At 37.5% G+C, this 26,766-nt stretch overlaps 1 protein-coding gene and 1 pseudogene across 6 annotated transcripts in view; one reads left to right on the top strand and one right to left on the bottom strand.

The window, feature by feature from the left end:
- Positions 1-1,307: 1,307 nt before the first annotated feature.
- Positions 1,308-4,380, bottom strand: LOC126616404 (protein DELAY OF GERMINATION 1-like; annotated as a pseudogene).
- An 11,909-nt stretch (positions 4,381-16,289) lies between these two features.
- LOC126614629 (receptor-like protein 2) overlaps positions 16,290-26,766 on the top strand; it is a 179,565-nt gene continuing 169,088 nt past the window's right edge. For 4 of the 6 annotated variants that reach the window (XM_050282279.1, XM_050282282.1, XM_050282278.1 and 1 more), the window contains exon 1: positions 16,290-18,002. In XM_050282279.1, coding sequence (XP_050138236.1) covers positions 16,314-18,002 — 1,689 coding nt within the window. In that variant the 5' untranslated portion in view covers positions 16,290-16,313. The remainder of the gene's footprint in view (positions 18,003-26,766) is intronic. The other 2 variants (XM_050282276.1, XM_050282277.1) reach the window with 2 other exon arrangements.

The following is a 26,766-nucleotide window of genomic DNA, read 5'->3' on the forward strand; positions in this document are numbered from 1 at the left end:
GCAAGTTTAGACCTTTAGGTTTGGTTCTAGAAAGGTTAAGTTTCATGTCCCCCCCCTTCTTTTCTTTGTATCATTCTCGTTTTTTGTTTCTAGAAGGGTAAGGTTTATGTCTCCCCTTCTTTTTCGTGTATTCCTTTTTGTTGTCTCTGTTTTTTAAGGGGTAAGGTTTATGTCCTCCCCTAACTAAGTGTAACTTATTTTTTCGTTATCAATAAAATTACCCTCGTACAGTCGAGGTTTCCCAAAAAAGGAAAACATGGTTTGCTTATTGGTCGAGAAATTAGTCTATCTAGAATTACTCTTCATTTAAATCATTTTTTATAAATCATATTACTTAGTTGTTGATAATTCAACTATTACTTAAGTGTTAAATTATGTACTTATTTTTTAATTAATGACACATTACATAACTTACAAATGCGGTCTTAAAACTTGGTCTACCATACATTTAAAAAAAAAAAAAATCATGTATAAGCATTTGTTATCGATTGGTTGGCATAAGCGTTTGTTATAGATCGATTAGTTGATCTAAATTCATGCCTTACTTGGCAAGACATTATCATGACAAGTAACATCCATGCAAAGGCACAGGTATCACCTTGCATGGCAAGGAAGCCTAGTGTGGTGCCACGTCAAAATATCGTCAACTACCTTCAACTTTGCCCTTTGACGAAAGCATTTGGGAGTATGATTCTCTTCCCTTTTATTACTATCACCTCCTCTCACACTCTTCTTTTTATCTTATTCTCTATATAAAAAATTCAAAACAAAATATAAATGTAGTGTAATTGCAACTGTTTAAATAGATTACGCAATTGTTTAAATAGAAGAGAATGGAAGGGAGAGAATCATTCTCCAAGCATGTGGTCTCCTATCTTTCCTTTTCACAGAAAATTAAAATAAATGCTAAAGACACCTTACTTTTAGCTATTTAATAATATTTAAAAAATAATAATAAACAGTGTCGTAATTTACAAATGCCATATCATCTATAAATATGATTAAAAAACATGTTTAATAATTTTTTTAACAAACGACAATCAATGATGTGTTCAAATTCTTTTTTAGCAAGAATTAAACTTAAGAGAAGGGTGAGCTTATCGCAACAATGAGTTAGTAATGATGGAGTTCAAAAATTAAACTTAAAACCTTTTGTTTATAAGTGAAATGAAACATCACTAAACAGTAATACTAAGGGCTCTATCAGTATAACATTTTCACTCTACAAAATATGATTAAAGGATTCAAGTAGCTGAATTCTCTGGCACATATATAAGGATTCAATTCAAAGCATACTAATCCAACGGTAAAATAAATACGATTCTTTATTGATCAACGGTGCTAATGGGAGGATACAAAACACAAAAGTTATCCATATTGTTGAACAAAAAGGTTTAACATTAAACAACCTACATACTGCTCATAGTACTCCAGACTGCAAACAAACCAGAGTGTATACCCCAATTTACTTCCGCCAACGATCACTAACCACCGTCTGATCACCAAAACCGAAAATCAGACATTCCCACGCCGACGGTCCTGATTCATCCCCCAACCACGGACCCCAAACTGCAACTCGGCAGCTGCAATCAAGAACTCCACAGCCTGCTGTGGAGTCAGCAGTTCCACAATTTTTCTCACCGTCCTCAGCCGCAGATCGTCCGCCGTCTTCAACACACTCACCAACGATCCCATGTTCATATCCAGATTCGTGCATGCGCCTATCATCTCAAACGCCTCGGCTTGCCACTCTGATAACTGCTCCGATATCGCATTCTCCTCTTTCACCTACATCAAAATAATGAAGCAGCTAGTTACTCATTTCATTACGCATGTAAGTGGCGAAGCCACAGAGGCGCGAGGAGGTGCGGCCGCCCCTCCGGTCGCTGGAATTCAGGCCTAAGATCCAGATTTCCGCCCCTCTGCTAGCAGCTGCCGCTCTGCTTTGCCGGTGCTAGTTTTGGTACTCTGCGCGGCGTCGCTACGTTTCTGGTTTTTTTGTTTAAATCCCAGGCAAATGGCGTAGTTGTGGAAAGGTAGAATTAAGTGAAACAGTGCGTAGACAGCAAAGTAAAAGGGATCGTTTTCGAGGATGGGGGCCTAGTGCAGTGGCACTAGAGCCAAGAAAACTCCCACCCATCCAAGGTTCGAATCCCCCTACCCCCAAATTTAACTAATGACAAAAAAAAAAAAAAAACAAAACAGCAGGGGACCACACTTGTCCCCCACCCCAATTATGTTAAAACTTAAATGGTTAGTGTTTCATTTTCTTTATCTTGACCGTCCATTTCTTTTGGCAAACCCACCACTTTTCATTTAAATCATGTTATTTTGTACCACACTGCAAGACCCGTCTAGGTTCCTCAATTTTTAATTAATCAAAGTATAATTACAACTTTTAATTATATTAACAAGGAATAAAAATAGTGAAATTTTAACTTTTCGTGTTAGTATAATACATGTAGCATGAGTATAAGCAAGAAGGTTGAAATAAAAGACTAATGTCACATGTATTCCTACAACACAAAATCTAAAAATTTAACTATACCCACTATTTTTGTTCCTTGTCAATATAATTAAAAGTTATAATTAAAGTGTGATTACTTATGTTTTGGTGATCTATTTGTTCGAGTTTTCCTAGCTAAGTTTTTAAATCCGATTAACAGGAGATATAACACTCGTTAAAGAAAATGATGAAATGAGATATTAATGGTTGACTGATAACATGATTGTTTACATGTCTTCTTCTTTTTTTATTGATAATGAGCCTATTATGCGATATTTTTATGACATGAAACATCGTAGACAACAACTGTAACTTGTTTGTATTGATAAATTAAGAATGACATTAATGTTATTGACTATCTAAAAGGATTTGGTTATCTACAGTTTCTTGGGACTTTTACCCTTTTAAATATCGCCCCTCCCCTAAACAATTTCTTGGGACTTTTACCCATGTTGATTCCAATTTTTTCTTTATAAGAATATGTAAAGTTATTATAAAATCACATATGTAAAGATATTACAAAATCACATTTAGAACACTAAGTGTTTACGTTGTTCACCCCGCCAATAGCTGCTATTTAGCTGTCCAAAAATGTCATCATGCAATCTTCTGTATCGTTCTTGAGAATGAAGAGTGTAAAATAAATTATTAGTGCTGATAACAATTTTTAGTTTCCTTTGTAAATTACAAGAATTAAGTGCGAATTCCATATTTATACTGACAAATCAATAAAATATTGTTGCTATTTGCAGACATTGTAGGAGAGATTTTTCAGTGTGACCGGCACACAAGATGGTACACCACGTGTCACTATACAAATGGTGGGATATGTGTGTTAAAAAGTTAATAACTTAAAAAAATAAAAATTTTCACCATTTACATAAAAACACGTGGTGTACCATTCATGTTCCCGTCACAATGAAAAATTTCTCGACATCGTAGAATCCTTTTTTAGTTTAACTAATTTAGATAGTTTTAGTCATTGTTGTGATTTATATATATGAATAATACAAGAGAGATTATCTATAATATTTTTTAAACTATAGACCGTAATTGTTGATAATTAACGTGCTTATTTTTTATTATGTCACATGATTTACAAATTTGATCTAAAAAATTAGTCCTCAGCATTCCTCTTACATATAATTACAGTTTTATATATATAAAGTTTCGCATTGGACTTATATATACTTACAGTTTCGCATTGGAGTTCGCTGACGCGGCCGAACTGGTAGGGGGTGAGGTCCCCGAGGTCACCGGTGCCGTTGCCCTGGAGTATGTCGAAGATGTGAGCCTCAAAGTGGATGGAGGACTCGGAGTAGATAAGGTGGAAGGCAGTGGTGGGGCGCCAGCAGCCAATCCAGTAGAGGGAGCGCTCGAGGGTGGTGGCCCAGGGAGCAACAAAGACGGAGAGGGTGTCGCGCTCCGCGGCAAGAGACTTGACACGGTAGTACTCGGCGTAGTGGGCCATGACTTTCTGGACGACGTGGAGGAGGTGTTGGTGTTGGTCGGGGTTGGTGGGAGGTATGGGACAAGTGGAGAGCTGGTAGACTAGGTGGTGGAGCTGTTCATTGTCGTGGTTTTAGAATTTTTTGTCGAAGGTGTTAGAATTAAACATAAACCAATAACAAGTTATATGAGCTACTGTTATCAAAACACAAATCAATGTTCATTAAACCAATGTATGGAGAAAACCGTACCTGTAGATGAACTTGAACCGGTTGCCATGTCTGATTTCTGTAACAATGTTGCAGTGCACCTTCTTCTCTCTTCAGTGTTCAAGGTTCTCAACTAATAATAGGTCTTAGTCTTGTATTGAGTCCACACTGCGAGAGCAGAGGCCACCATATATATACTATACAATCTTAGCCAAATTCTTTAAGGATTCCCCTATTAAAATCTATATGGAATACCAATTCATTCTAAATAGCAGTCCAGTTACAACATGAATTTACAAATCCATTCTCAATACGTGGAAGAAGATGGTGAGATATTTTCAGTTTTGGTAGTAAGGTTTCTGGTAATTTTATTGCCATTAGGGGCTGCCGCGAAATCAAGTTTTTTGGTCAAATAAAAATCGAAAAAAATTGGAAAATTTGTGATTGGCGACAACTTGGTTTAGTTATCCTCGGAAGAGTATGTAAGTTTCTTTTCAGTCTAGTTTGCAGCAGGTACAGTTTTAGGGTTGCAGCAGGTACAGTTTTAGGGTTTGCTTCCTACTGTAGAACGTAGACTGGAGGTTTTTCACTTCAGTTGCATACCCTCACAAGGATGGCTTACTCGTCTTTATAACAGTTTTCAGATTACATTCAGGGCTTGTAAACCCTATTTACATGGGAAGTATGAATTTCATAATTACAGCAGAATGGAAAGTGAAGCTAACAACTATCAAACAGTATAACAACATTTGAAAAAAATCCTAGACCTAGCCAACTTCTTCTCGGATAAGTCATAAAGATCAACACAACAAACTCAAGTAGTTGAGGAAACTGGTGCACCGTTTTTTTCTGAAAAAAAAAAGCACCTAAGTTTGAGTTTGAACTCATCATCTGGTTATATACTATTAACCTATGATCACAGCACTAAAGAGGGAAATTAGTGTAGAAATTAGTAACTGAATGATATGTTTGAGCGAGAAGCTCAAGTTTTAAAAGAGATTGATGTCAAGTTAGAAAGAAGTGAACTACCAATTTTAGATAGATATAATTAGAAATGAAATCGACGAGCATTACAAAAGCATATAAGACGTATTCTTCACTAGCTGGAATGAGTCATTTACAAATTCCTCATGCATGCTTTCATAATATGAAAGTGCTACTCACACACCCGTTTTTAGCTCTTACACATCCTTGTTAATTTTGGCCATTGATCTTCGTGAATTCATTCGATCCGACCGGCTGAAAATTGAGAGGGACGAGTGAAGTGAAAATGGGTGTGGATACCACTACCCTTCATAATCTTGTGTAGTCCAGTTTTAGTTCCATTTGTATTTCTCACACATTTAGCTTCAATCGCTTAAGATATGCAAAGTACTCGCCTAAGCATAGTCGAAAAGGTACTAAATAAGCAGCCTCACTTTCAAGTACGGTTACCTTGTTACATCTTAACTCCAATCTCTAGCCCTACTTTTGGCACCCCTTGCAGTAAATGGATCTTTATATAGTTGATCAGTAACAATCACGTAGAGTTTACGGTTAAAGGTTCTGTATTGAACGAGACTTTAATGATGTGTTTATGCACCCGTAATCATAATGAAAACAAAGAGTTTAATTCTGATTATGGATCATTCTTGTGTTTATTAAGATATAAAAGAATCAAGACTGTGTGGTCACGTGAAAAATGGAAGTCAACTCTCCTTTTGGAAGAATTAGGGCCTGTTTGGTATCCTATTTGAAAATTTTTATCATTTCTCAAAACATTTTTTAAGAACATTTATTGAAAACAGTTTTTTTGAAAACTCAAAAACTTGATTGGTTTCTAATTTAAAATTTTTAAATCTTACGACTTAAACTATAACAAAGAGATTTAAAAAAAGGAGGTCGCAAGAGAGGTAGAAAGAGAAGAGAGGAGGAAAGAAAGTAAGATATGATTTAAGGAAAAAGAAAGAAGAGAGAGAATCATACGAGATAAAGAGGAAGATGAGTGAGAAAAAAAACCTAAAGAATAAAAAGAGCGAATTGGAGGAGAGACGAAAAAGATAAAAAAAAAAAAAAAAAAGAGGATAGAGAAAGAAGAAAAGAGAGAGATTTGGAGTGAGAGTGGAGGAGGAAGAGAAAAGAAAAAAGTGAGTTTAAGTTTAAAAACTCTAAAAACTCACTTTTTATGTTTTTAGATAATAGACTATATTTTTGAGTTAGTCTTGAGTTCAGTTTTTGAAAATAGTCCTACCAAACAAGTTTTTAAGGCCTAAAACTTGAAAATTGTTTTTGAGTTTAAAAAGTTGGATTCAAGTACACTACCAAACAGACCCTTAGATTCCCTGGTGGAGGTTAGATAGAATTGCATTCCGAGAGTTGGTGGGGTCAGGAATGCGTGGTTTTTACCCATTATTATATCCCTACATATTTTATAAAATGCCAAGTCTACCTAGGGTGTATTTATAGCAATTTGGAGATGATGACCTAAACAATAACAGGTAGGGCAATTAAAGTCTGCGTAGCAGTTTGGAAAAATGCTTAATTGTAAAGCGAAATTGCAACGGAAGAAGTCTTTTTTAAGGAAAAAAAAAATCAGGTTTTAAAGAGGTGAAAAAGGGGCAAACAAATTATGGTTTATATTATAAAGAGGTCAAAAGTTTCTATAATTTATAAGTATATGTTGTTGTGGAAATTGTTATTACCTAGCAAATAAATTTATTTATTTAGAACATAGGCAGTTTGGTAATTATACTGGTTTTAATTAAAACCAATTCAATGATGTCATGAGCGTTTGAAGATGTAGCTGCATGCATGCACCAAACTTAAGCTCAATGTTTGCACGAAAGGGCAGAACAGCCTTGAAAAATAGCTTGCCAACAGAATTCTGCGTTTCAAAGGGCCAATGTGCGTATGATGAATATTTAATTAACTTGAAATCTAATGACGCACAATCTTGTATGTATTTTTATTTATTTTTGACAAGAAGCGATAGCGATATTTCATGAATCATAATAAATAAGTATAAATGTGTCAATTGGGTATATAGCACTAATAATCAAGATATTAAGCTAGCATAAATTTTTACAAACAATACATCAAGCACAAGCGCACCAATATAAATTTGTTATAAGAACAATAGACACAATAAACCTATACTAGTGCACAAACCGATCATCGCCGAGAGCGAGGAACAATCTTGTATGTTTGTTTGTTTGACTTGTTTTTTTGTCTGATTGATGCAGTCATACGCCGGAAGTGTAACATTATGATGCCAGCAATTGCACATGCTCAAGTCCACAAAAAATGGACAATCGTCTGAGCTCATTTCACAAACTATTTTATACGAGAACTGTACTTTCACTTTTTCTTGTGATGAAAAGGAAAACTTAGTTTTACCAAAAACGTTTTAGTAATCAATTTAGTTTTTATACTGATTCCTAATAGTTCGTAAACACTTTGTTGAGATTCAACTTTATTATTATTCTGATTCTTGATAGTTAGTAATCATGAGAATGCCTTTTATATCTTTTTTTAACGCTGATTTCTTCGTAATGAGATTCTTGTTTATTTTGATTTCATGTATGTAAACATGCCCTTATGGTTTATCCTTCTTATAAATTAGGAGTGGAGATGCACTGAGCAATTACATTGCAAGCAGTTATTGTTCATTTAAAGGAATTGAGTTGTCTATAGCCTAAGGTGCCTTCTTACACTGAAAGTGCTCTGATGCCAACCATTGCACATGCTCAAGTCCATTTTTGTTTCAAACATGGACAATCGCCTGAGCTCATTTCACAAACTATTTAATACGATAACTATCCTTTTCACTTTTCCTTGTGACGAAAAGTAAAATTTATTTCTACCAAGAAAATTTTAGTAATCAATTTAGTTGCATATGGATTCCTAATAGTTCGTGAACACTTTGTTGAGATTCAACTTTATTATTATTCTAATTCTTGATAGTTAGTAAACATGAGAATGCCTTTTATGTTTTTTTTTCACGCTGATTTCCTCGTAACGAGATTCTTGTTTATTTTGATTCCCCATATGTAAACATGCCCTTATGGTTTATCGTTCTTATCAGTTTAAGAGTATACCTTGAACTTATTATCCAACTTCCTTCAAGTGCACCGGTATAAAGATAACTTTGAGACATTCAAACATGTCATATCCTTCCTGTCCAAAAATTTAATTTTCTCATATTTTGATTTAAATTTTTAGAACTCAAAAACATGTTTGGTAGGTCACTTCTCAAACATCTGAACACTCAGTATTGGCAAAACTATTTTATCTCAAAGCAGTTGCAGACCCTCTGTTTTTAACAAACTTCACTCTTATAACAGAACCGATTTTGACAGTTTTATGCAGAAATACACTGAAAGTTTTGACAGTTTTATGCAGAAATACACTGAAAGTTTTGAAGAGAACTGCCATTACATGTAGCCTTCGTTATGTGAAGCTCGCAGAACTTAGTAGAGTAACGGCCTCATGGTACCGTACATTATGTGAAGTTAGAAGTTTAAACTGCAAAAGATTAGCGCATGATCATCCCAGAACAGTTAAACGAGCAAGCTCAAAAGCGTGCTGCAAAATCCATGACATAACAATATTGAACTACCAAGTTCACTGCCACTACGAATTACTAACAAATCCAATTCTTCAAGACTACGAGTTGTGCCTCCACCCAACGTTTTAAAATAGTGCAATGTATGATCGTCCAATAGACATGTATATTACAATAAGCGAAAGCTCTTTGGCAATCACAATATCCCCACAAAACACACACGCATACACAGAGGAAGTTTGCATACTGCATGAATCAAAGTATAAACTCCAGAAAAATTGACAGAAAAGAGAGCCGAAAAGAATACAAAATCGAAAATTCATCCCCAATCCCTATCTGACTCCAATCTCAACTTGATTTTTGGTCACCAGGGCTCTTACATTATGCCGAGAATTATTCATATTCGGTATAATTTTATACATCGAAGGATACGAATTCGTCTACGATTCGGCCGTGAAATTCAACAACCAAACTACTGAAGCTCGATCATTCTAACTAGAGTTCACAAGGAGCAGCACATATAAACTTAAAAGCTGAGACAAATTGCCAAATTCCGCGGCGAAATTCGAAAATCCAGCTCAAAACACAGCAAGATTTCATATTTATGCAAAATTTGAGAACGAATCACTCAAATTGTTACTGTTTTACACACATTCAGCGAGAATTTCAAACAAAAACCTGACATCACTCAAGGGCATTTGCAGCATTTTCGGGGAGCTGCTGTTGCTGTAAAGCCATGGACTTGCGCTGCATCTCGCGCCGCTTGCTGATTCCAACGGTGCAAATAACTACACACAAAAAAACCACCTAAAACTTCAAATTACAACACTCTCACCCTAAAAAAGGAAGAAGAACACTTTCTCTCTCTAGAAACCAAATTAAATTGTGAAATCTGAAACCCATTTTTCTTCCTTCGTTACAAACTCTCTTTTGTTCTGTGTGGGAGAATCAGAGGGGAGAAACCGAGAAAGACGACAGCTTTGCCCCGAAACTGTAAACGGGTTGAATCCTATCAAATCAACTTAGGTGCTTTATGCAGAAACCCATTTCAAATAGTTTTATAATTACACAGTTTGGATCAGACCCGACCCGTTTCGGCCCAATGTATTTGAAAAGGTTTCTCCTTTTGCGACTGGGAATTCTGCAGAGAATTGGGGAGAAAGAAGGAGCTGAAAAAATGGCGGAGAAGAAAGGAGGCTCCAAGTTGAACGATGCAATCATTCATCCCGATCTGGGCATCGGTAACTTTTTCTTCTTCTCTTCCCTTCTGTTGTTTTTGAAAATTATGAAGGAGATTTTGGGATTGAGCTTTTTAAAGCAACTCCAACGTTGCAAAGACTCGTAGAGTAATTTACTATTGAATAACCTCAGTTTAATAAATAGTAATTATTTTTTATATCTTCATTTTTAAACTGAATGGTCATGGTAATATGTAATAAAATATTAGTATTTTTTATTTTATAAAATAATAAAAAATAATTTTATTTTAAATTTTGAACTTGATTTTTAAACAATCTTGTTGTACCACGTTTCATTAAATAAGAATTTACAGCTCAAAATATTTAGTGATGATTGATGTGGGTGCGGGTTGGATCCGGATTGGCTGGTTGCTAGTGGCACGGGTCAAGATTGATGAGAGAAGGGCTGTGGTGCAATGGCACAATTGTAATTCAGTTGAAATCGAGGCCCTATTTCACGACCAACATGAATAGTGTAATTTTTTACCTACTTTACACTCTGGGGAAATTGGATTCCCATCCCTAACTAATCACCAATTTTTTATGATTAAAAACTTATGGGAAATTTTGTTTAAACCCATCTAACATATTTTTACAATCAACTTACTCTTTTCACCCATTTCAATTTTAACTAAACTATTAATATCTCTTTAAACCAAAATTTAATACCTAATATACCCCATAAACCCAATTCAATATGTGGATTTATCTTTGCATCCACTTGTTTTCCCTTTTGCATCGTGCTTCAGGCTTGCACAAAAAAAGTTCATCTAGATAGTCAAAATCTAGTACAGACTTGTATTAATTTAGAGGCACATCAAGGCTAATGGAAACAGCAAGAAAGTAGTGTAAAATTATATTGCACAAACAACGTCGTGATTACACAACAACATAGTACGAAGGAAGGAATACGAGATGCTCTCTGTACACGCAAGAGATAAGAGTCCGTGATAACTACTCGGCCGTATAATTAGCACAAAACACTAACAAACAAGTATTCGTGTATGAAGTTACAGATAATAAACGCCATCTTATGCTACCACGAAGGCACTAGATGAACCTGTAAAATGGCGAATGGATCCCACGAAACTCTTTGAGGCACCAAAATGTCATACTTCTGTAGATGCCGAGAGTTACAGATTGAGGAATTCTCCATTCTATGGTTGCCTGACTTCTGGTACTAAGTTTGGCGGGTCTTGACCACTTAAAACACAGGCAGAAATCATCGTCGTCATATGCTGGAAGCCAAGCATCATTTCCATGGAGAATTTCCACAAGGGCGAATGTACCTTCAGTCATAAGGTCATTCCGAGGGCAAGTAGACTAGAAGGTAACTGTCACCATGTCATGGCCCCTCTTGAAGGTGGAGTTTTGAGGAGCATCGGAGCTGCAGTCCCCAAAACTAATGCCACGAGGAATTAACAATGACTTTATATTTGAAATCAAACGAACAAAAAATTCATAAATTGAGTCATACTTTGGTTGGAGAATTCAAAACTTCAAAATCACCATCCATCAATAAAAAAACTTATTTTTCTCTATGAGAGCTATTAGGGTTTTAGCTAGAATGAACGTAGGATAAATAAAGAGTGATTGTAGGGTTTAATTATAGTGTTTGGGTTTATTGATAAATTTGAGTTTTATTATTAATTTCATTTTGTACTTAATAGTAATTATGCAATAGGGTAAAATAGACAATTAACATTTAAAATTTAAGTTGGGTGTTAAAAGAGGTTAAATGGGTTTAAATAAAATTTCCCAAAACTTATTGAATTTCAGTTTTTGATAGACTTTGTACACATCACCATTTTACTATTCATATATTTTCATATCATATTTTTATTTTATTTATAAAAAAAATTTAATTTATAAATTCTCTCTCATATTACTCATTATCATGATCAAAATAATAGGAGATGATTGTAACCGAAACTCCGGGGTTTAATTCAAAGCTATTCCATTTCTAACTTTTTACCCTTGCATTCAAATTCAAATTTCTTCCTACTCAGGCCATGTTTATCATTTTCTGTATACGACACTTCGGTTTTGTTGACTTTTCCACGTAACCATCGTTAGACTTCACTCAATTTTAGCTATAAGTTTTCCCAAAATTCAATGCTCTGTTCTTTTTTTCTTTTTCAATTACCTAACAGGAAAGGCATTGGTTTTTTTCAATGTGGTTGTCTTCATTTAGGGCAAATTCGCTAAAATTAGGAGGTCTGGTCCTTTCACGGTGACCCATCCTTCAAATCTAATGTCATCTTCAAGTGGAAAATCTCTCTTGGATGAATATAGGAGTTCGAAGGATTTTCTTATGTTTTAGATTTTTCTTCTTATGGTTCATATCTTAAAATTTGAAATATTATATTTTTAAAGCTTTTGAGTCAAAATGATCTTTGATATTGCCAAAATGATCGCGAACATAACTTCTCAGTTTGGTTCTAAGTTCTAACAATGAAAATCGACAAAATTTGTCGCTTAGTTTGTCCATTGTAAAACGTTATGTGAAAAATTTGTCAATTATACTGAGTTTGTCCAGATCAAAATCTTTTTTTTTTCTTTTTCAATTACCTAATAGGAAAGGCATTAGTTCTTTTCAATTCAATGTGGTTGTCTTCATCAAGGGCAAATTCGCTAAAATTAGGAGGTCTGGTCCTTCCATGGTGGCCCATCCTTCACATCTAATGTCATCTTCAAGTGGAAAATCTCTCTTGGATGAATATAGGAGTTCGAAGGATTTTCTTATGTTTTAGATTTTTCTTCTTATGGTTCATATTTTAAAATTTGAAATATTATATTTTTAAGGCTTTTGAGTCAAAATGATCTTTGATATTGCCAAAATGATCGCGAACATAACTTCTCAGTTTGGTTCTAAGTTCTAACAATGAAAATCGACAAAATTTGTCGCTCAGTTTGTCCATTGTAAAACGTTATGTGAAAAATTTGTCAATTATACTGAGTTTGTCCAGATCAAAATATTTTTTTTTCTTTTTGTGGAAGATTTTGATTTGGGTTCACTTCCCAGACCAAGAGTCAAAGATGATGGATTTGTGGAAACCACGTGGTGTCACTTCATCACATTAACATAATAATTGACTTATTTTTCAAGAATTGTAAAGACCAAAATGATTTACGATGGATAAATTTGGGGACCACTTTTGTTGATTTTCATTGTTATGGACTAAACTAAGAAGTTACGCCAATCTCAGATACCAGTTTAGCTACAAAGTCTAGTTTTGAATGTCTACTTCGAGTATGCTGAGTCATATTCTTTCTCAACATGCTTTCCTGTGTGCGGGTAATGTTTAGGGTCTAGAGTTTAAGGTATAAGGTGTGGGGAGAGTTCTTGGTGGTGTTCAGGTTCATTTCAGCTTGATAGATAACATTTAAAGTAGCTAGTTGAGTCGCTTTAGGTTTTGGCATGCCGTACATGAAACGTTGATAGTAATAAAAACTGAAAATATGAGTATACCTCTTGGAATTCAATTTTCATTAACTAAAACCCACAATTGTAAAATTTACTAATAAAAACCCAATGACTAGACTCCAATTAAGCAATATCCATAATTAAGTGTGACTTGGCAAAATTGGTATTTTTGGATGTCTAAATTACCCTTAATATCATTGACTTTGGGTCTATTACACTTGTTATCTACGTTTATTTTATATTATTTCATTCAATTAAACGTTTTGAAATGTTTATGTAGATTTGGAAAAGAAAAATTGTAGTGTCAATATGCATGAAAGTTCTAGAAGGACTTCCATTAACTGGCTCAAATAGTTCTAGACCACGGAACACTCTCTCAATTAGGTTGAGGAGGTCACTCTACGGATTGAAACAATCCGGGCGGATGTGGTATAACCGTCTGAGTGAATATTTGACAAGTCAGGGTTATGTGAACAACGAACTATACCCATGCGTGTTCATAAAGAAGTCACATTCTGGATTTGCAATCGTTGCAGTTTATGTCGATGACATAAATCTCATTGGGACTTCTACAGAGCTTGAGGAAATTGCTACACACTTGAAATCGAAATTTGAGATGAAGGATCTCGGGAAAACTCAATATTGCCTCGGCCTGGAGATCGAGCATTGTTCGGATGGAATCCTAGTACATAAATCGAACTACACCCAAAAGGTGTTACGTCGTTTTAATGAGGATAAAGTGAAGCCTTCGAGTACACCCATGGTCATTTGGACTCTAGATGCTAAACGAGATCCCTTTCATCCAAAGGAGGATGAGGAAGAGATTTTGGAACCCAAAGTTCCTTACCTAAATGCAATTGGGGCTTTATTGTACTTGGCTCAGTGCACTAGACCTGACATCTCTTTCGCTGTGAATCTATTGGCAAGATACAACAATGCGTCCACACGAAGGCACTGGAATAACGTTAAAGACAATTTCCGCTACCTTAAGGGTACTACGGATTTGGGCTTGTTCTATACCCGCGAATCCCCAAGTGTTGCCGGGTACTCTGATTGATTCTCGCCTTGTTGGTTTCGCAGATGCTGGATATCTGTCTGACCCACATAGAGCATGTTCTCAAACAGGTTATGTCTTTACCATTGGAGACACCGTTATATCTTGGAAGTCTACCAAGCAAACGTTATTTGCGACTTCGTCTAACCATGCTGAGATTCTCGCCCTACATGAGGCATTGCGTGAGTGCTTTTGGCTGAGAGAAGTTATGGGACACATTTGAAGCACTAGTGGTCTTACATCAGTCGTTGACCTTCCTACGACGTTCTTTGAAGACAATGCATCATGTATCGAGCAGTTGAAGAAGGGATACATCAAGGGAGACAACACCAAGCACATAGCGCCAAAGTTCTTTTACTCACAAGCAGCAGCATCAGAACATTGAAGTCAAGCAAATCCGTTCCTGTGATAACCTGGCCGATCTCTTCACCAAGTCATTGCCCAAGTCTACATTTCAGAAGCTCGTCCAAAGAATCGGTATGCGTAAATTATCTAAGTTGAATCACTTGTAGTTCTCTTATTTAGAAGATATGTCTAACTCAGGGGGAGTATCAAGAAACATACTTACATGATCTTAATGTACTCTTTTTCCAACGATTAGGAGCATTTTTCCCACTGGGTTTTTGCTACCTAACGAGGTTTTAATGAGTTCACTACCTTCGTCCAGTTTGACGTTCATTTTAGACATTATGCATACTTTTCACTTTTCTCCTTAGTCTATGGGTTTTCCCTATGCCTTGGGTTTTACCATAGCAAGATTTTGTGAGTTTTACTACAAATGCATACTTCACTTAAATTTGAGACTTGTGATCACCCGTTGTGCCGATGACTTCATCAACTATTCTACCTTATCTGTTGAAGATCTAATGCGATGGTTTGTTAAGTATTTACACACTTAAGGGGGAGTGTTGCAGTCATATTTAGAATAGGAATGTGATTGTGTAAATCGTATAAGATATGGGACAGTATCTTATATTCCTATTAGGAGTAGATTACCTATTAAATGTTGTGATCCTAAAGGGAAAAGTTTTTACCTATCATACTACTATACATAAAGGCACAATAGGGTGAATCAAACACACCTCACAATTAAATCAATCTCTCTTCTCACTAACCATAGCCGGCCCCCCCTCTCTCTAAACCCTAGATCGTTCAATCAAATAGGCCTACAACACCTACAATGATTGTCAAACAAATATAAGAAATGGAACAGATGATGACAAGACAAGTATAAAGTAGATACTTTGTAATAATAATGCACTTATTTGTCATATTTATGGTGGATAATTAAATTCATCAACATAATTAGGGTGTCGTGGTACAATTGTAAATATTTTGAAAATAGTAGGTATTTATTTGGCAGTTTATTTCAAATTTGAGTTTTATTTGGATGTTTAAAAAGAGATAAGTTTTTATCAAGAAAATAAGTGTTGCATGAGCTTATATCTAAAGAACCCTAATAAAAACCACGTGCGTACGAAAATTAGCGTTTGGTGTCACTTCATATTCTTCTGCTTCCCTAAATTCAATGATCCCTTTTCTTTATCTTTATTTTTTCAATTACCGTGTAGAAATAAAAGCATAATTTCTTCCCCTTCTATGGCAAGACTTTGACATTAGCTCTGGTCCTTTTCAAGGTGGCCCCTCCTTCAGAACAATGTCTTCTCTTCAACGTATAGAGGGCTTTGGAACACCTGTAGGGTAATGGTTGTTTGCCAATTTCTCAGTTTGCAGTGATGTTTGCCGCTAGCGTGTTCAAGCTAAAAGGAAGACGCAAAAGAACTTCAGATTACGTATGCATTTAGTTGCTCTATATATACCCAAACCGTTGAGAATTCTGAATGTAAAGAAACATATGTATGTTTGAGCAGCTTAATTTCTAACCCAATGGCTCATGACTTCCTTCTCATCCTTTTATTCTCTCACATCATCTCTACAAATGTTCATGCATGCAACCAAACTGAGCGTGCCTCTCTTCTGTCCTTCGCCTCCACCCTATCTTCTCGTCCTTTAAATTGGACTTCGGTTAACTGTTGTCATTGGAAGGGCATCACTTGTAATAAGGATGGTTTGGTCACCCATTTGCTCTTATCCTCCAAGGGTCTCAAAGGAGATATTTTCCCCTCATCATCATCACTAGGAAATCTCACATGCCTCACCCACTTGAATCTCTCTCACAATTCACTTTCCGGATCACTTGAAACTGAATTCTTCTCGTCTTTGGATCGTCTTAAGATCCTTGATTTAAGCTTTAATCTTCTTTCAGGAAAGCTACCTTTTTCTTTGCCATCCCACAATATCCAGACGTTGGATTTGTCAAGCAATCGCTTCCACGGTGCAATTCCATCATCATTCTTTCAACAAGCTCAGAATTTAACTAGTTTCAATGTCCACAACAATAGCTTCTCAGGTTTGATCCCATCCTCTATATGTCTTCAATCTTCTCCCTTGATTAGGCTGTTGGATTTTTCCCTCAATGAATTCAATGGTAGCATTTCTCCTGGATTCGGGAAGTGTTCAAAACTGCAAGTTTTTCGTGCTGGTAACAACATCCTCTCAGGGCTACTCCCCAAAGATATCTACAATGCCACCAAACTTGAAGAAATTGCATTCCCTTTCAATTCACTCCATGGAGCCATAAGTGAGAAAATTTTCAACCTCACCAACCTCGCAATCCTTGACCTCTCCTTTAATCAATTGAGTGGCCTGCTCCCTCTCCATTTTGGAAAGCTCTCCAAATTGAAACTCTTGACTCTTGATGACAACCATTTCGAAGGTTATTTGCCCCCATCATTGATGAATTGCACGAACCTTGTAGAAATACATATGGCAACCAACAACTTGGAAGGAGATATCTCCATGCTCAATTTTTCGAGGCTTAGTCACCTCAGTAAAATTGACCTACATCAAAACCACTTTACCGGTACATTTCCAACAAGCCTTTATTCATGCCAGTCCCTAAAAGCTATTCGTTTCACAGCAAATAATCTGAAGGGACAAATACAACCTGAAATTCTTTCATTGAAGTCTTTGTCCTTTCTCTCACTGATTGGCTTAACCAACATCACTGGGGCAATGAAGATATTAATGCATTGCAAAAGTCTTCAAATACTATTGCTTGCGTATTCGTTCAAAGGTGAGGAAATGCTAGCTGATGAAGGCGTGGTTGATTTCGGTGGGTTCCAAAATCTTCGACTTTTGGGTTTTTTTAATTGTGAGTTGACTGGTCAAATGCCTTCATGGTTATCAAAACTCAAGAATGTAGAGATCTTGTTTTTGACAGGCAGTAGAATTACAGGGCCAATTCCTAGATCGTTGGGGACCCTTCCCAAACTCTTTTACTTGAGCTTGGCACACAACCGAATTTCAGGTGAATTTCCAAAAGAACTTTGTCGACTACCAAGGTTGGTACATGAAGAACCAACCACAACTCAAGTAGACGACTATGTTGACCTACGTATCTTCCCCCATTCATCCCTAATTTACCAACAAAGATTGTCCAGCATTCCACCAACATTAAACCTATCTTTCAATTACATTCATGGCAGAATACCTACTGAGATCGGCCAAATACACCTTGTCCACAACTTGGATCTCAGTGGCAACAACTTTTCTGGCAACATTCCAGAACAAATATCCAACCTAAAAAATCTAGAGAAATTGAGCCTTTCCATTAATCATTTTTCTGGAAACATCCCGTTGTCGTTGGCAAGTCTAAATTTCTTAAATTATTTCAATGTCTCGTACAATAATCTCGAGGGACCGATCCCAACAGGCACTCAACTCCAAAGTTTCAATGATTCTGCGTTTGAGGGGAATTCAAAACTGTGTGGCTCTCCACTTCTGAATGAGTGTCTACCAATTAACGGCGTTGATGCAGATAGTAAGAACAACCAAGGTGTAGACAGTGAGCATCAATTTCCATGGTTGTATATTTTCACTGCACTAGGTTTCATCGTAGGATTTTGGGGAGTGTGTGGTTCTTTAATTGTTAAGAAGACATGGAGATATGCATATTTTAAATTCTTAGAAAATGTACAAGATAGGCTTCATGTCAAGATTACAGTGCTTATGACCATGATGAAAAGAAGGCTCAGAGGAGACTAGATTGTACTTTTTATCGTACATCTTCAGTTTTCTTTTCATACTGAAGACTGAAAGGATATGTATATTTCTGATACCAGTTTTTATCTTTTAGGTTTTATTTTAGAGGGGTTTGGACCTATGTCCCCTCTTTTTCTTGTATTTTTTGTTTGAAAGGGTTAATGTATATGGCCCCTCTTTTTCTTGTATTTTCTTTTTCGAGAAAGGTAAAGTTTATGTCCCCCCTCTTTTCTTGTATTTTTATTTCTTGCTTTATCAGGGGTTTATGTCCCCTTACTAAGTATAGCTTCTTTTTTTCATATGAAAATAAAATTAACGAAGAGTGCACAGTGTGGGATGAACCCTTGTTACAATGCATGCAGTGTCAGAGCATAAACAAAAGTGCAGAAGTATAAAGAATATTTATACAAAAATAATAGAAATAACTTCCTACATTATCGAAAGTGAACTCAAAAACTGCCAGTGATCCTCGTCTCCACTAGAGTACAAGTACTAAGTACTGGAGAGGTGCAAAACAAATGGTGTGATCTTCGTCTCCACTAGAGTACAACTACTTTATGTCCTGGAGATGCAAAACAAATGGTGTGAGCGGGAAAAAAAAGATTTTAAAACCTTGCTTTTTGGAGTATAGTAACCCATCGCTATAGAAAACCGTATAGTGATTTTCCATAAAAGAAAGACTTATCTCGAGAATTTCATAGGACATGCACAGCACGACGGTTATGACCCAACGACGTATTAGTGAGTGGGTTTCTGTTTTTAAACTATTTATTATATATATAGTTGCCATATCTGTTTTTATGAGATGTTTGTATATCATGCCATGACTTTAATCTAGAAAAAATAGAAATATTATATATATTTGTTGTTGTGATTTATGAGTTTATGAATCCAAATCATATATATATATATATTTATCTGCTAATCTACATATGCATTCATTTGTGTTGCACATGTTCTACAGTCAGGACATGCTTCACGTGTATGTTCACATTGTACTTATGCTCATTAGGCATTCTAGGATACATGTGTGATGCGCTTAGCGGGAGTTTCACGTGATTGCAGTACTATAGAGCGTAAATTTATACACCTAACTTGTTCATGTTAAAATATCTTTGCTGTCATACAATTTGCATCAAGTTGTGTGACTGCATTTATTGTTGATAAGCATATCATATTATACTACACGTAATTATTATTATTGAGATTTATGTGATTTACTCGTATTCTCGAAATAGTTGCATACTTTTATATTATTTGCTTTGGTTCTTCATGCTTATATGTAGTATGATTTTACTATATACAGTCAATTCACTATGCTTAGGAACAATAACTTTTAGATTGGCTTTTAGTATATACATATATATATACACGTATGTATGTATGCATGTATTTTTCTTAAAGAGTGGTGTTATCCACACACTTATTTTTACCTCACATACCCCTTGTTACAACCCATCCTTAATTTTACTGTATTTTATTTCCTGAAAATGTGAAATGACCAAAATTCTCTTAGAAGGGTAAATGTTGACTTTCGTTGTAATGATCTGTCCCTGAATTATAGTATTTTAAATCCTCAATGTGGGTAATTACCAAAATGCCTTAGTAAGTATTTGTTGACTTTGTAGTCTGGGACACATGTGACATATTAATTAGTATATTCGATTAATACTTGTTGCTACGAATTTGTGGGCGTAAGAGGCACTGAAATTGGAGTTACAATGAAGATTTTACGAGACACGACACATGAAGGGAAATTTAGTAATTTCAAATCAGCTAGAGATATTTGTATTTGTCTTATTTGGCAGTGTTTTGTGTGCCAGTGGGAACCACAATTCCCTTATTCTGGAACTGTCTCAATTTCTCTCGGGGGGACAGAAAAAGAGGTGAAGAGCTTGAACAAGAATGGGAGAATTTAATTCCAATTGGAGTGGAATTCTGAGTCTTTCAAGATAATTGTGTCAAAATTCCATAATTTAATTCCAAGTTGTTTGATTGTGGCGAATAAAAGGAGGCTCAGTGCGTAACTTTACCAAATTGATGTTTTTGAACGTTTTGTCAATTTTGAAAGTCAAGATGACATATTTTGAAGAAGGTTCATTCTGAGGATTTTTTGGCAACGTCTTAAACTTTTAAAAGAGACATTTTGAGACCAAATTAGAATTGATTTGGTTGGTTAAAAGTCTAATTCTCTATACAGTACGAATTTGACTTTAAATAGAAAACCTCTTATTTATTATTTTATTATTTGACTTAGATTTCCAGATTTATTATAAAGTCTTGTTTAGGCAGGATAAGGAATAACGAACTATAAATATAATGTATTGTGTATTAGGGTTCTTTGGCACTACTTTGGAGAATTCGTCTTAGAGAGTTTTGAAGATTCAAGTTTATTTACAAGTTGTTTTCTATCTATGCTCGTAATAATATTTTGATTTTGAATTATTATATGCATAAGTAACTTTCTTTTGCTAGGGTGAGCCCACAAGCCTAGTGGTGGGTAAATGGGTATAGAAACCGTGGGTCGGGGCGGGTAATCATGGTTCGGGACGGGTACGGGCTGTTTCCTAATTTTTTAAAAGAGAAACGAGGCAGGGCGGGGTGGGGCTTTGAAATTTTAGGGGTGGGCCGGTTCTAGAAGTATATAAAAAAAAGGGTACTCGGACCGACCTGTTTGTAACATTTTTCCATTCCTCTCCTATTTTCTCACGCCTTCCTAAAGACTCTCATCTCCTTAATCCTCCCTTTCGGATCTGTTGATTCTCAATCTCCTCCCTCTCGATCTCTCTCCCCCACAATGTCTCTCTCTCTCTCTCACAGAACCTTCTTCTTCTTCTTCTTCTTCTTCTTCAAGTTCTTAATCCCAACTAGGTTTTCCACAAATCATGCATTTTTAGCTTTTAGCCCAAAACCCCAATCTGGGTTTTACTAATCGAACAGAGAGAGGCACACAAAGCAGAAACCTCCAATCGAACAACAGCGAGCAGAGGAGGAAGAAGATAGAAGCTAGGGTTCCTGCAAAATGCCACCGCTGCGTCGATGGTTTCGAGTGTTGGTTCATGTAGAAGGCCTAGAACTTCTCCAATTTTTATGAAGACCCAAGTGAAAAAAATGATCAGAATTTGGATTTGGGAAAGATTTTGGAAGCTTGGAGATCAAACCCACAAAAATAAACAAGAAAAAGAAGCTGGTGGATAATTTTTGGGGTTGACTGAAATTTTGAGCAGGGAAATCTTGAGGATGGGACGAAAGAATAAATCTGGAGTAGTGGGTGATGGATTATAGTTTTATGCGTTGTGTGGTTGGTGTTTGTGGAAGGATGAAACAGAGCAGGGTGAAAGGTCTGAGAAGGTGGCGGGTTTTCAAAAAAAAAAAAAAACCAAGGACCCGTGGACCCAGTTTATTTTAAACGGACCGGGTTAGGTCCAGTTCCTTTATTAAAATCATTTGTACCAGGCCCGACTTGACACGTTTCTTTTAATCCGGATCCGGTCCGGTTCCTTCAAAATTGGGCCTAGCCCTACACAAGCCTTAGCAAGAATAAGTAGTTTATACGCCAAAGGTGAAATGCAATTCTCTCCCAATGCCTATGCGTCCTTTATACGCTAAAGGTGAAAATTATATAATTTAGTTTCGTTGATAAGATATCGTGGGAAAATGAAATTAATATTTGTGGAGCCAAAAATATTCAAGAAAATTAGGGAGGTGACATGTGGACTTTTGGGTAAAAAGATAAAATTACCCTTGAGGCACACCGAGATTCCCATGCGCATGCAACAGACAATAACAACTCAATCAAGGTCAAAGGTGATCAAAATGGTATTTATTCAAAACCCTCTCATTACTCCTCATCAAATCCTCACCCACAAGATAACTCCCAATTATTCTTTTCAAATTAGGATTAATTACCAAATTAATTGCAAGATATTATTTGACATAATATCTTGCAATTATATTCAAAATACCACCATAAGTGGCCAATCCCTATTTCTCCAAATAGGGCCGGCCACACCTCTATATATTAGCCTTATCTTCACACCAAAATGCAAGTTCATTCTCTCCCTAAAATTCTCTAAACATTTTCTCTCTCTCAAATTCTAACTTTGGCATTGGAGATTCTTCGGCCAAAGCCGCCCATTCATCGTGGGCACGTGAGGCTCTTGGCCTTGATCTTAGGTATTATTACTTTGCAGATGCATTTTCATCGAAGGAGAAGAAGGTGGAAATTTGCATCCACAAATTGGAGCTTTCATTGAGAATCATGATTCACACGCTCGAAGAAGACTCTCTCATTCAAAAGTTTCTCGTTTCTTGTTTATTCGTAGATTTTTTGTACGTTTTTGTTCCTAGAATTTTCTATAATTCTTTGAATAAACCTAAAAGAAAAGTACGATGACTGAAGATTCAGAAACCACAACGAACGGAACTTCCTATGTTCGAGAATTTGGACCATGACGATCTATAAGGCTCAACATGGCGATGAGTGGAGTGGCATCACCGTGGCTATGCCAACGGCAGCAGCCATCGTGGTAGCTCACGACAAGACCCAAGCCCAAGGTGGAAGCCTCACCTTGCAGCTCCAAGCCCAGGCCCATGCCACATTGCAGCAGCAAGCCTAAGCCCAAGCCTGTGCCATAAGAGAGTCCAGCTCAGCCCAGCACAAGCAGGCCTAAATTGCAACTACACTTGCCAAAGCAGCAGCCTAGACCTCGCGGGCCTAAGGCCAGTGCAAACCCAATGCGCCCTAAGGTTAGCGCGAACCCAGTGGGCCCCAAGGCCAAGCTGTGTCATTCCAAACCTCACGGGCCTAAGCCAAAGGCAACTTGGCGTGAGCCCAGTGCACTCTTGAGCCGAGCCTAGACCCAGCACCCACATGGGCTGCATGAAGAGCAGCCCATTCCCATGGCCTAGCCCACTCATGTGGCCTTCCAAGCAGCCCAAATCGGTCCAAGACCAGCTTAAGATTTATGGGTTGACAATTGAAACGGCTATATTCTCACCCTATTTCTTCACAGATTTGACATTTCTTAACTCAAATCTCACGCCCGGAGTCCGTTACACTTCCGCTACTTAAGGAGATGCATACCGTCTAAGCTCTTCCAACCCAAATGGCTAGCAACATTTGTCTCGACAAGTCATGGAGTTGACAAACGCCTTCGCACATCAGACGATTTTGGTGAATCAGCTATTGCAGCACTCCAAGATGCAACATGCCCCAGACGAGGTTTCCTGAAGTAAGACAAGAGCAGACAAAGAACCTCTCTAGTAGCGTCCCGACAAGCAGCGACTCGACCAGCTTTGAACCGAGTGTTATGGTAGTATACACTCCCGACTGAGCCCCTGAGATAGCGTATACTCTCGTCTCAGCATGCGGATGAGCGTGCACTCTCGGCTAGGCCCACGAACAAGCATACATACATGGTTAGAACCACATTATGATAATCAACATGAACAACCTTCTAGGCGAAGTGTTCATTCGAGGCTAGGCCCTCAAGGAGCATCCTCCACCTCACATCGGAGTAGGTAGCACGACGGACGAAGAGAAGCAGGCACTCATACCGGCTTAAGTTCAACTAGCAGCCTGCGAAGAATTCCCTCGCTTGCTAGGAACGTACCACATGCACTGCTGCGGCAACATAGACGAGCCAAACGCATAGAAGAGCAGCCTAAATTGACAGGTCAAGACCGGGGGCAGCCAAGAGCTCCGCTACGCCAATAAAGACAAATTCAAGAAGAAGTAGAAAGGTTTTTAACTAAGCGATTGTGCGATTTCCAAAGCACCGAGGTCACCGATGAGGCGCTACGACGGGACATGACCAAAAAAAGTAGGTCACCATTCACGGACGAGATCGAACAGGCAGAGTCTCCATGCAATTTCAGCATGCCACATTTTACATTCTTCAAAGGAGATTGAGATCCAGAGAAACACTTGAAGCACTACCGAAGCACGATGGTTCTTTATTGGAACAATGATGCTCTTATGTTCAAGATATTCATCACTACTCTACAAGGCGAGGCGCAAGATTGGTTCCACACCCTACTGCCACAATCCATCTAGAGATTCGATGAACTTTCTTTGGTTTTCACTAAAGAATATTCATCCTACCGCTTGATTAAGAAAAAGTCCGACCATTTGTACAATGTCAAGAAATGTGAAGAGGTTCAAAGCAGAGAAGGCAAAGATAGTTGGATGTGATGACTCGATAGCTAGTGCAACTTTCCAAAAAGGACTCCCAGCAGACCATCTGCTATTTGGAGAATTAATCATGAAAGAAGATCTAACTCTGGCAGGCTCTTTCACTCTAGCAAAGAAGCATGCATTTTAGGATGAGGCTCAGCAAGCAGACAAGGCACTCGAGTAGCCTAAAAAGAATCGGCAGTAGCTTAATAGAAAGAGGATGGGAAGCAGTACAACAATAAAAGTAGGTAGAAGGCCAAGCGTAAGGACCGATCCTTGACTAAAGGTGGCTTGGTGCCCAAGAATTACTCCAAGTTCATGATTCTGACGCACCAAATCCTCTACGACATCAAGAGTGAACCATGGTTCAAGTTACCTAACCAATCAAAGGGAGATACTTCCAAGTTGGACCACACCATGTATTGCATGTTCCACCGAGGTTGCAGTCACACAACTGATGACTGCTACACTTGGAAGAACTACGTAGAGAAGCTTGTGAAAGAAGGCAGGGTCGATAAATACTTGAACAAGCCAGTTGTGTAACCTAGAAGGAAAGCAGACGCCGATGAAGAGCCACCAACCAAGATAATCCGGATCAGTGGCATCTTCACCGAATCCAAACACTTGAAGACCACCAACAACTCAAAGAAGAGGAAGATCCAGCAGGCTCTTCAAGTCTCACAAGTCCAGGCAGTCAACACCTAACCTGGACCTATCGTTGGCTTTACCGAGCAGGATGCCGAAGGCATCGATTTCCCACATGATGATGCACTGGTGGTATCTGTCCAACTAGCCCACACTATAGTCGACAAAATGATGGTTGATAACGAAAGTGCAGTTAACCTACTTCAGCTCTCAGTAATTCAGAAGATAGGCTTGGAAAACACAATTATACGTCGAGCAGAGGTACTCGCCAGATTCAACAGACACACCTTGACTGCCATTGGCCACATCGCACTTGATGTGAGAACACCACCAGTTGTCTCAAAGTAGATGTTCATGATAATAAGTGACCCGTCTCCGTACAATGGGATTCTAGGGCAACCTTGGTTGATAGAGTTGGATGCCATAACCTCCGTCAAGTACCAAAAAATTCGATTCCGCATCTTGGGATGAGGAGTTGGAGAAATCAAGTCTAACTAGGCCACATCTCGACGATGCACTGTGTAAGTACTAAAGGAATAAAAAAAGAATACATGTACCCCCATAGAGGCTATCGAGATCCAAAGGGACAACGAAGCTACCAAATAGCAATTACCGAAAACAGATCAAGAAGATGGTGTCAAAATCAATGTGCCAGTAGACAAGATGGGATGAAAACCCGAAGAGGACGCCGAACACATCATTCTTGATCCCAATAAGCCGGAGAAGACTACTAGAATTGGCTCACGTTTGAGCCCGAAGGAAAAAGATGAACCCACGACATTCCATAGCGAAAATCAGGATGTCTTTGCGTGGTCATATTCCGACATGCTCTACATCGACCCCAAGATAGCTTACCACAAGCTGCATGTCGGCCCCGCTGCCAAACCAATAATCCAAAAAAGAAGACATTTTGCACTCGAACGAGTGACAGTCATCGAAATGGAAATCGACAAGATATTGGAGGTCGAATTCATAAAAGAAGTAGCACACTTAGCATGGCTTGCCAACGTTGTGATAATAATGAAGAAAGAGAAGGGCAAATGGAGGTTTTGCTTATGACTACACCGACCTCAACGAAGCATGCCCGAAAGATCTTTATCCGGTTCCCCGAATCGATATACTAGTAGATTCAACTTTTGGGAACCAGCTGCTCAGTTTCTTGGACGCATACTTTGGCTACAACCAAATAGCCATGTACGAGCCCGACAAGGAGATAACCACTTTTGTAATCAAGCAAAGCGCCTACTACTACAAGGTCATACCTTTTGGCCTCAAGAACGTGGAGCAACTTACCAACGACTGGTAAACATGATGTTTAAGAAGCAAATTAGAGTAACCACGGAGGCATATATCGACGACATTATGGTGAAGGGCAAGCAGCAATTAGACCATATCGGCAACTTGGCGGAAACT

Source organism: Malus sylvestris, chromosome 3, assembly GCF_916048215.2.
Source record: "Malus sylvestris chromosome 3, drMalSylv7.2, whole genome shotgun sequence".
Taxonomy (NCBI): Eukaryota; Viridiplantae; Streptophyta; class Magnoliopsida; order Rosales; family Rosaceae; genus Malus; species Malus sylvestris.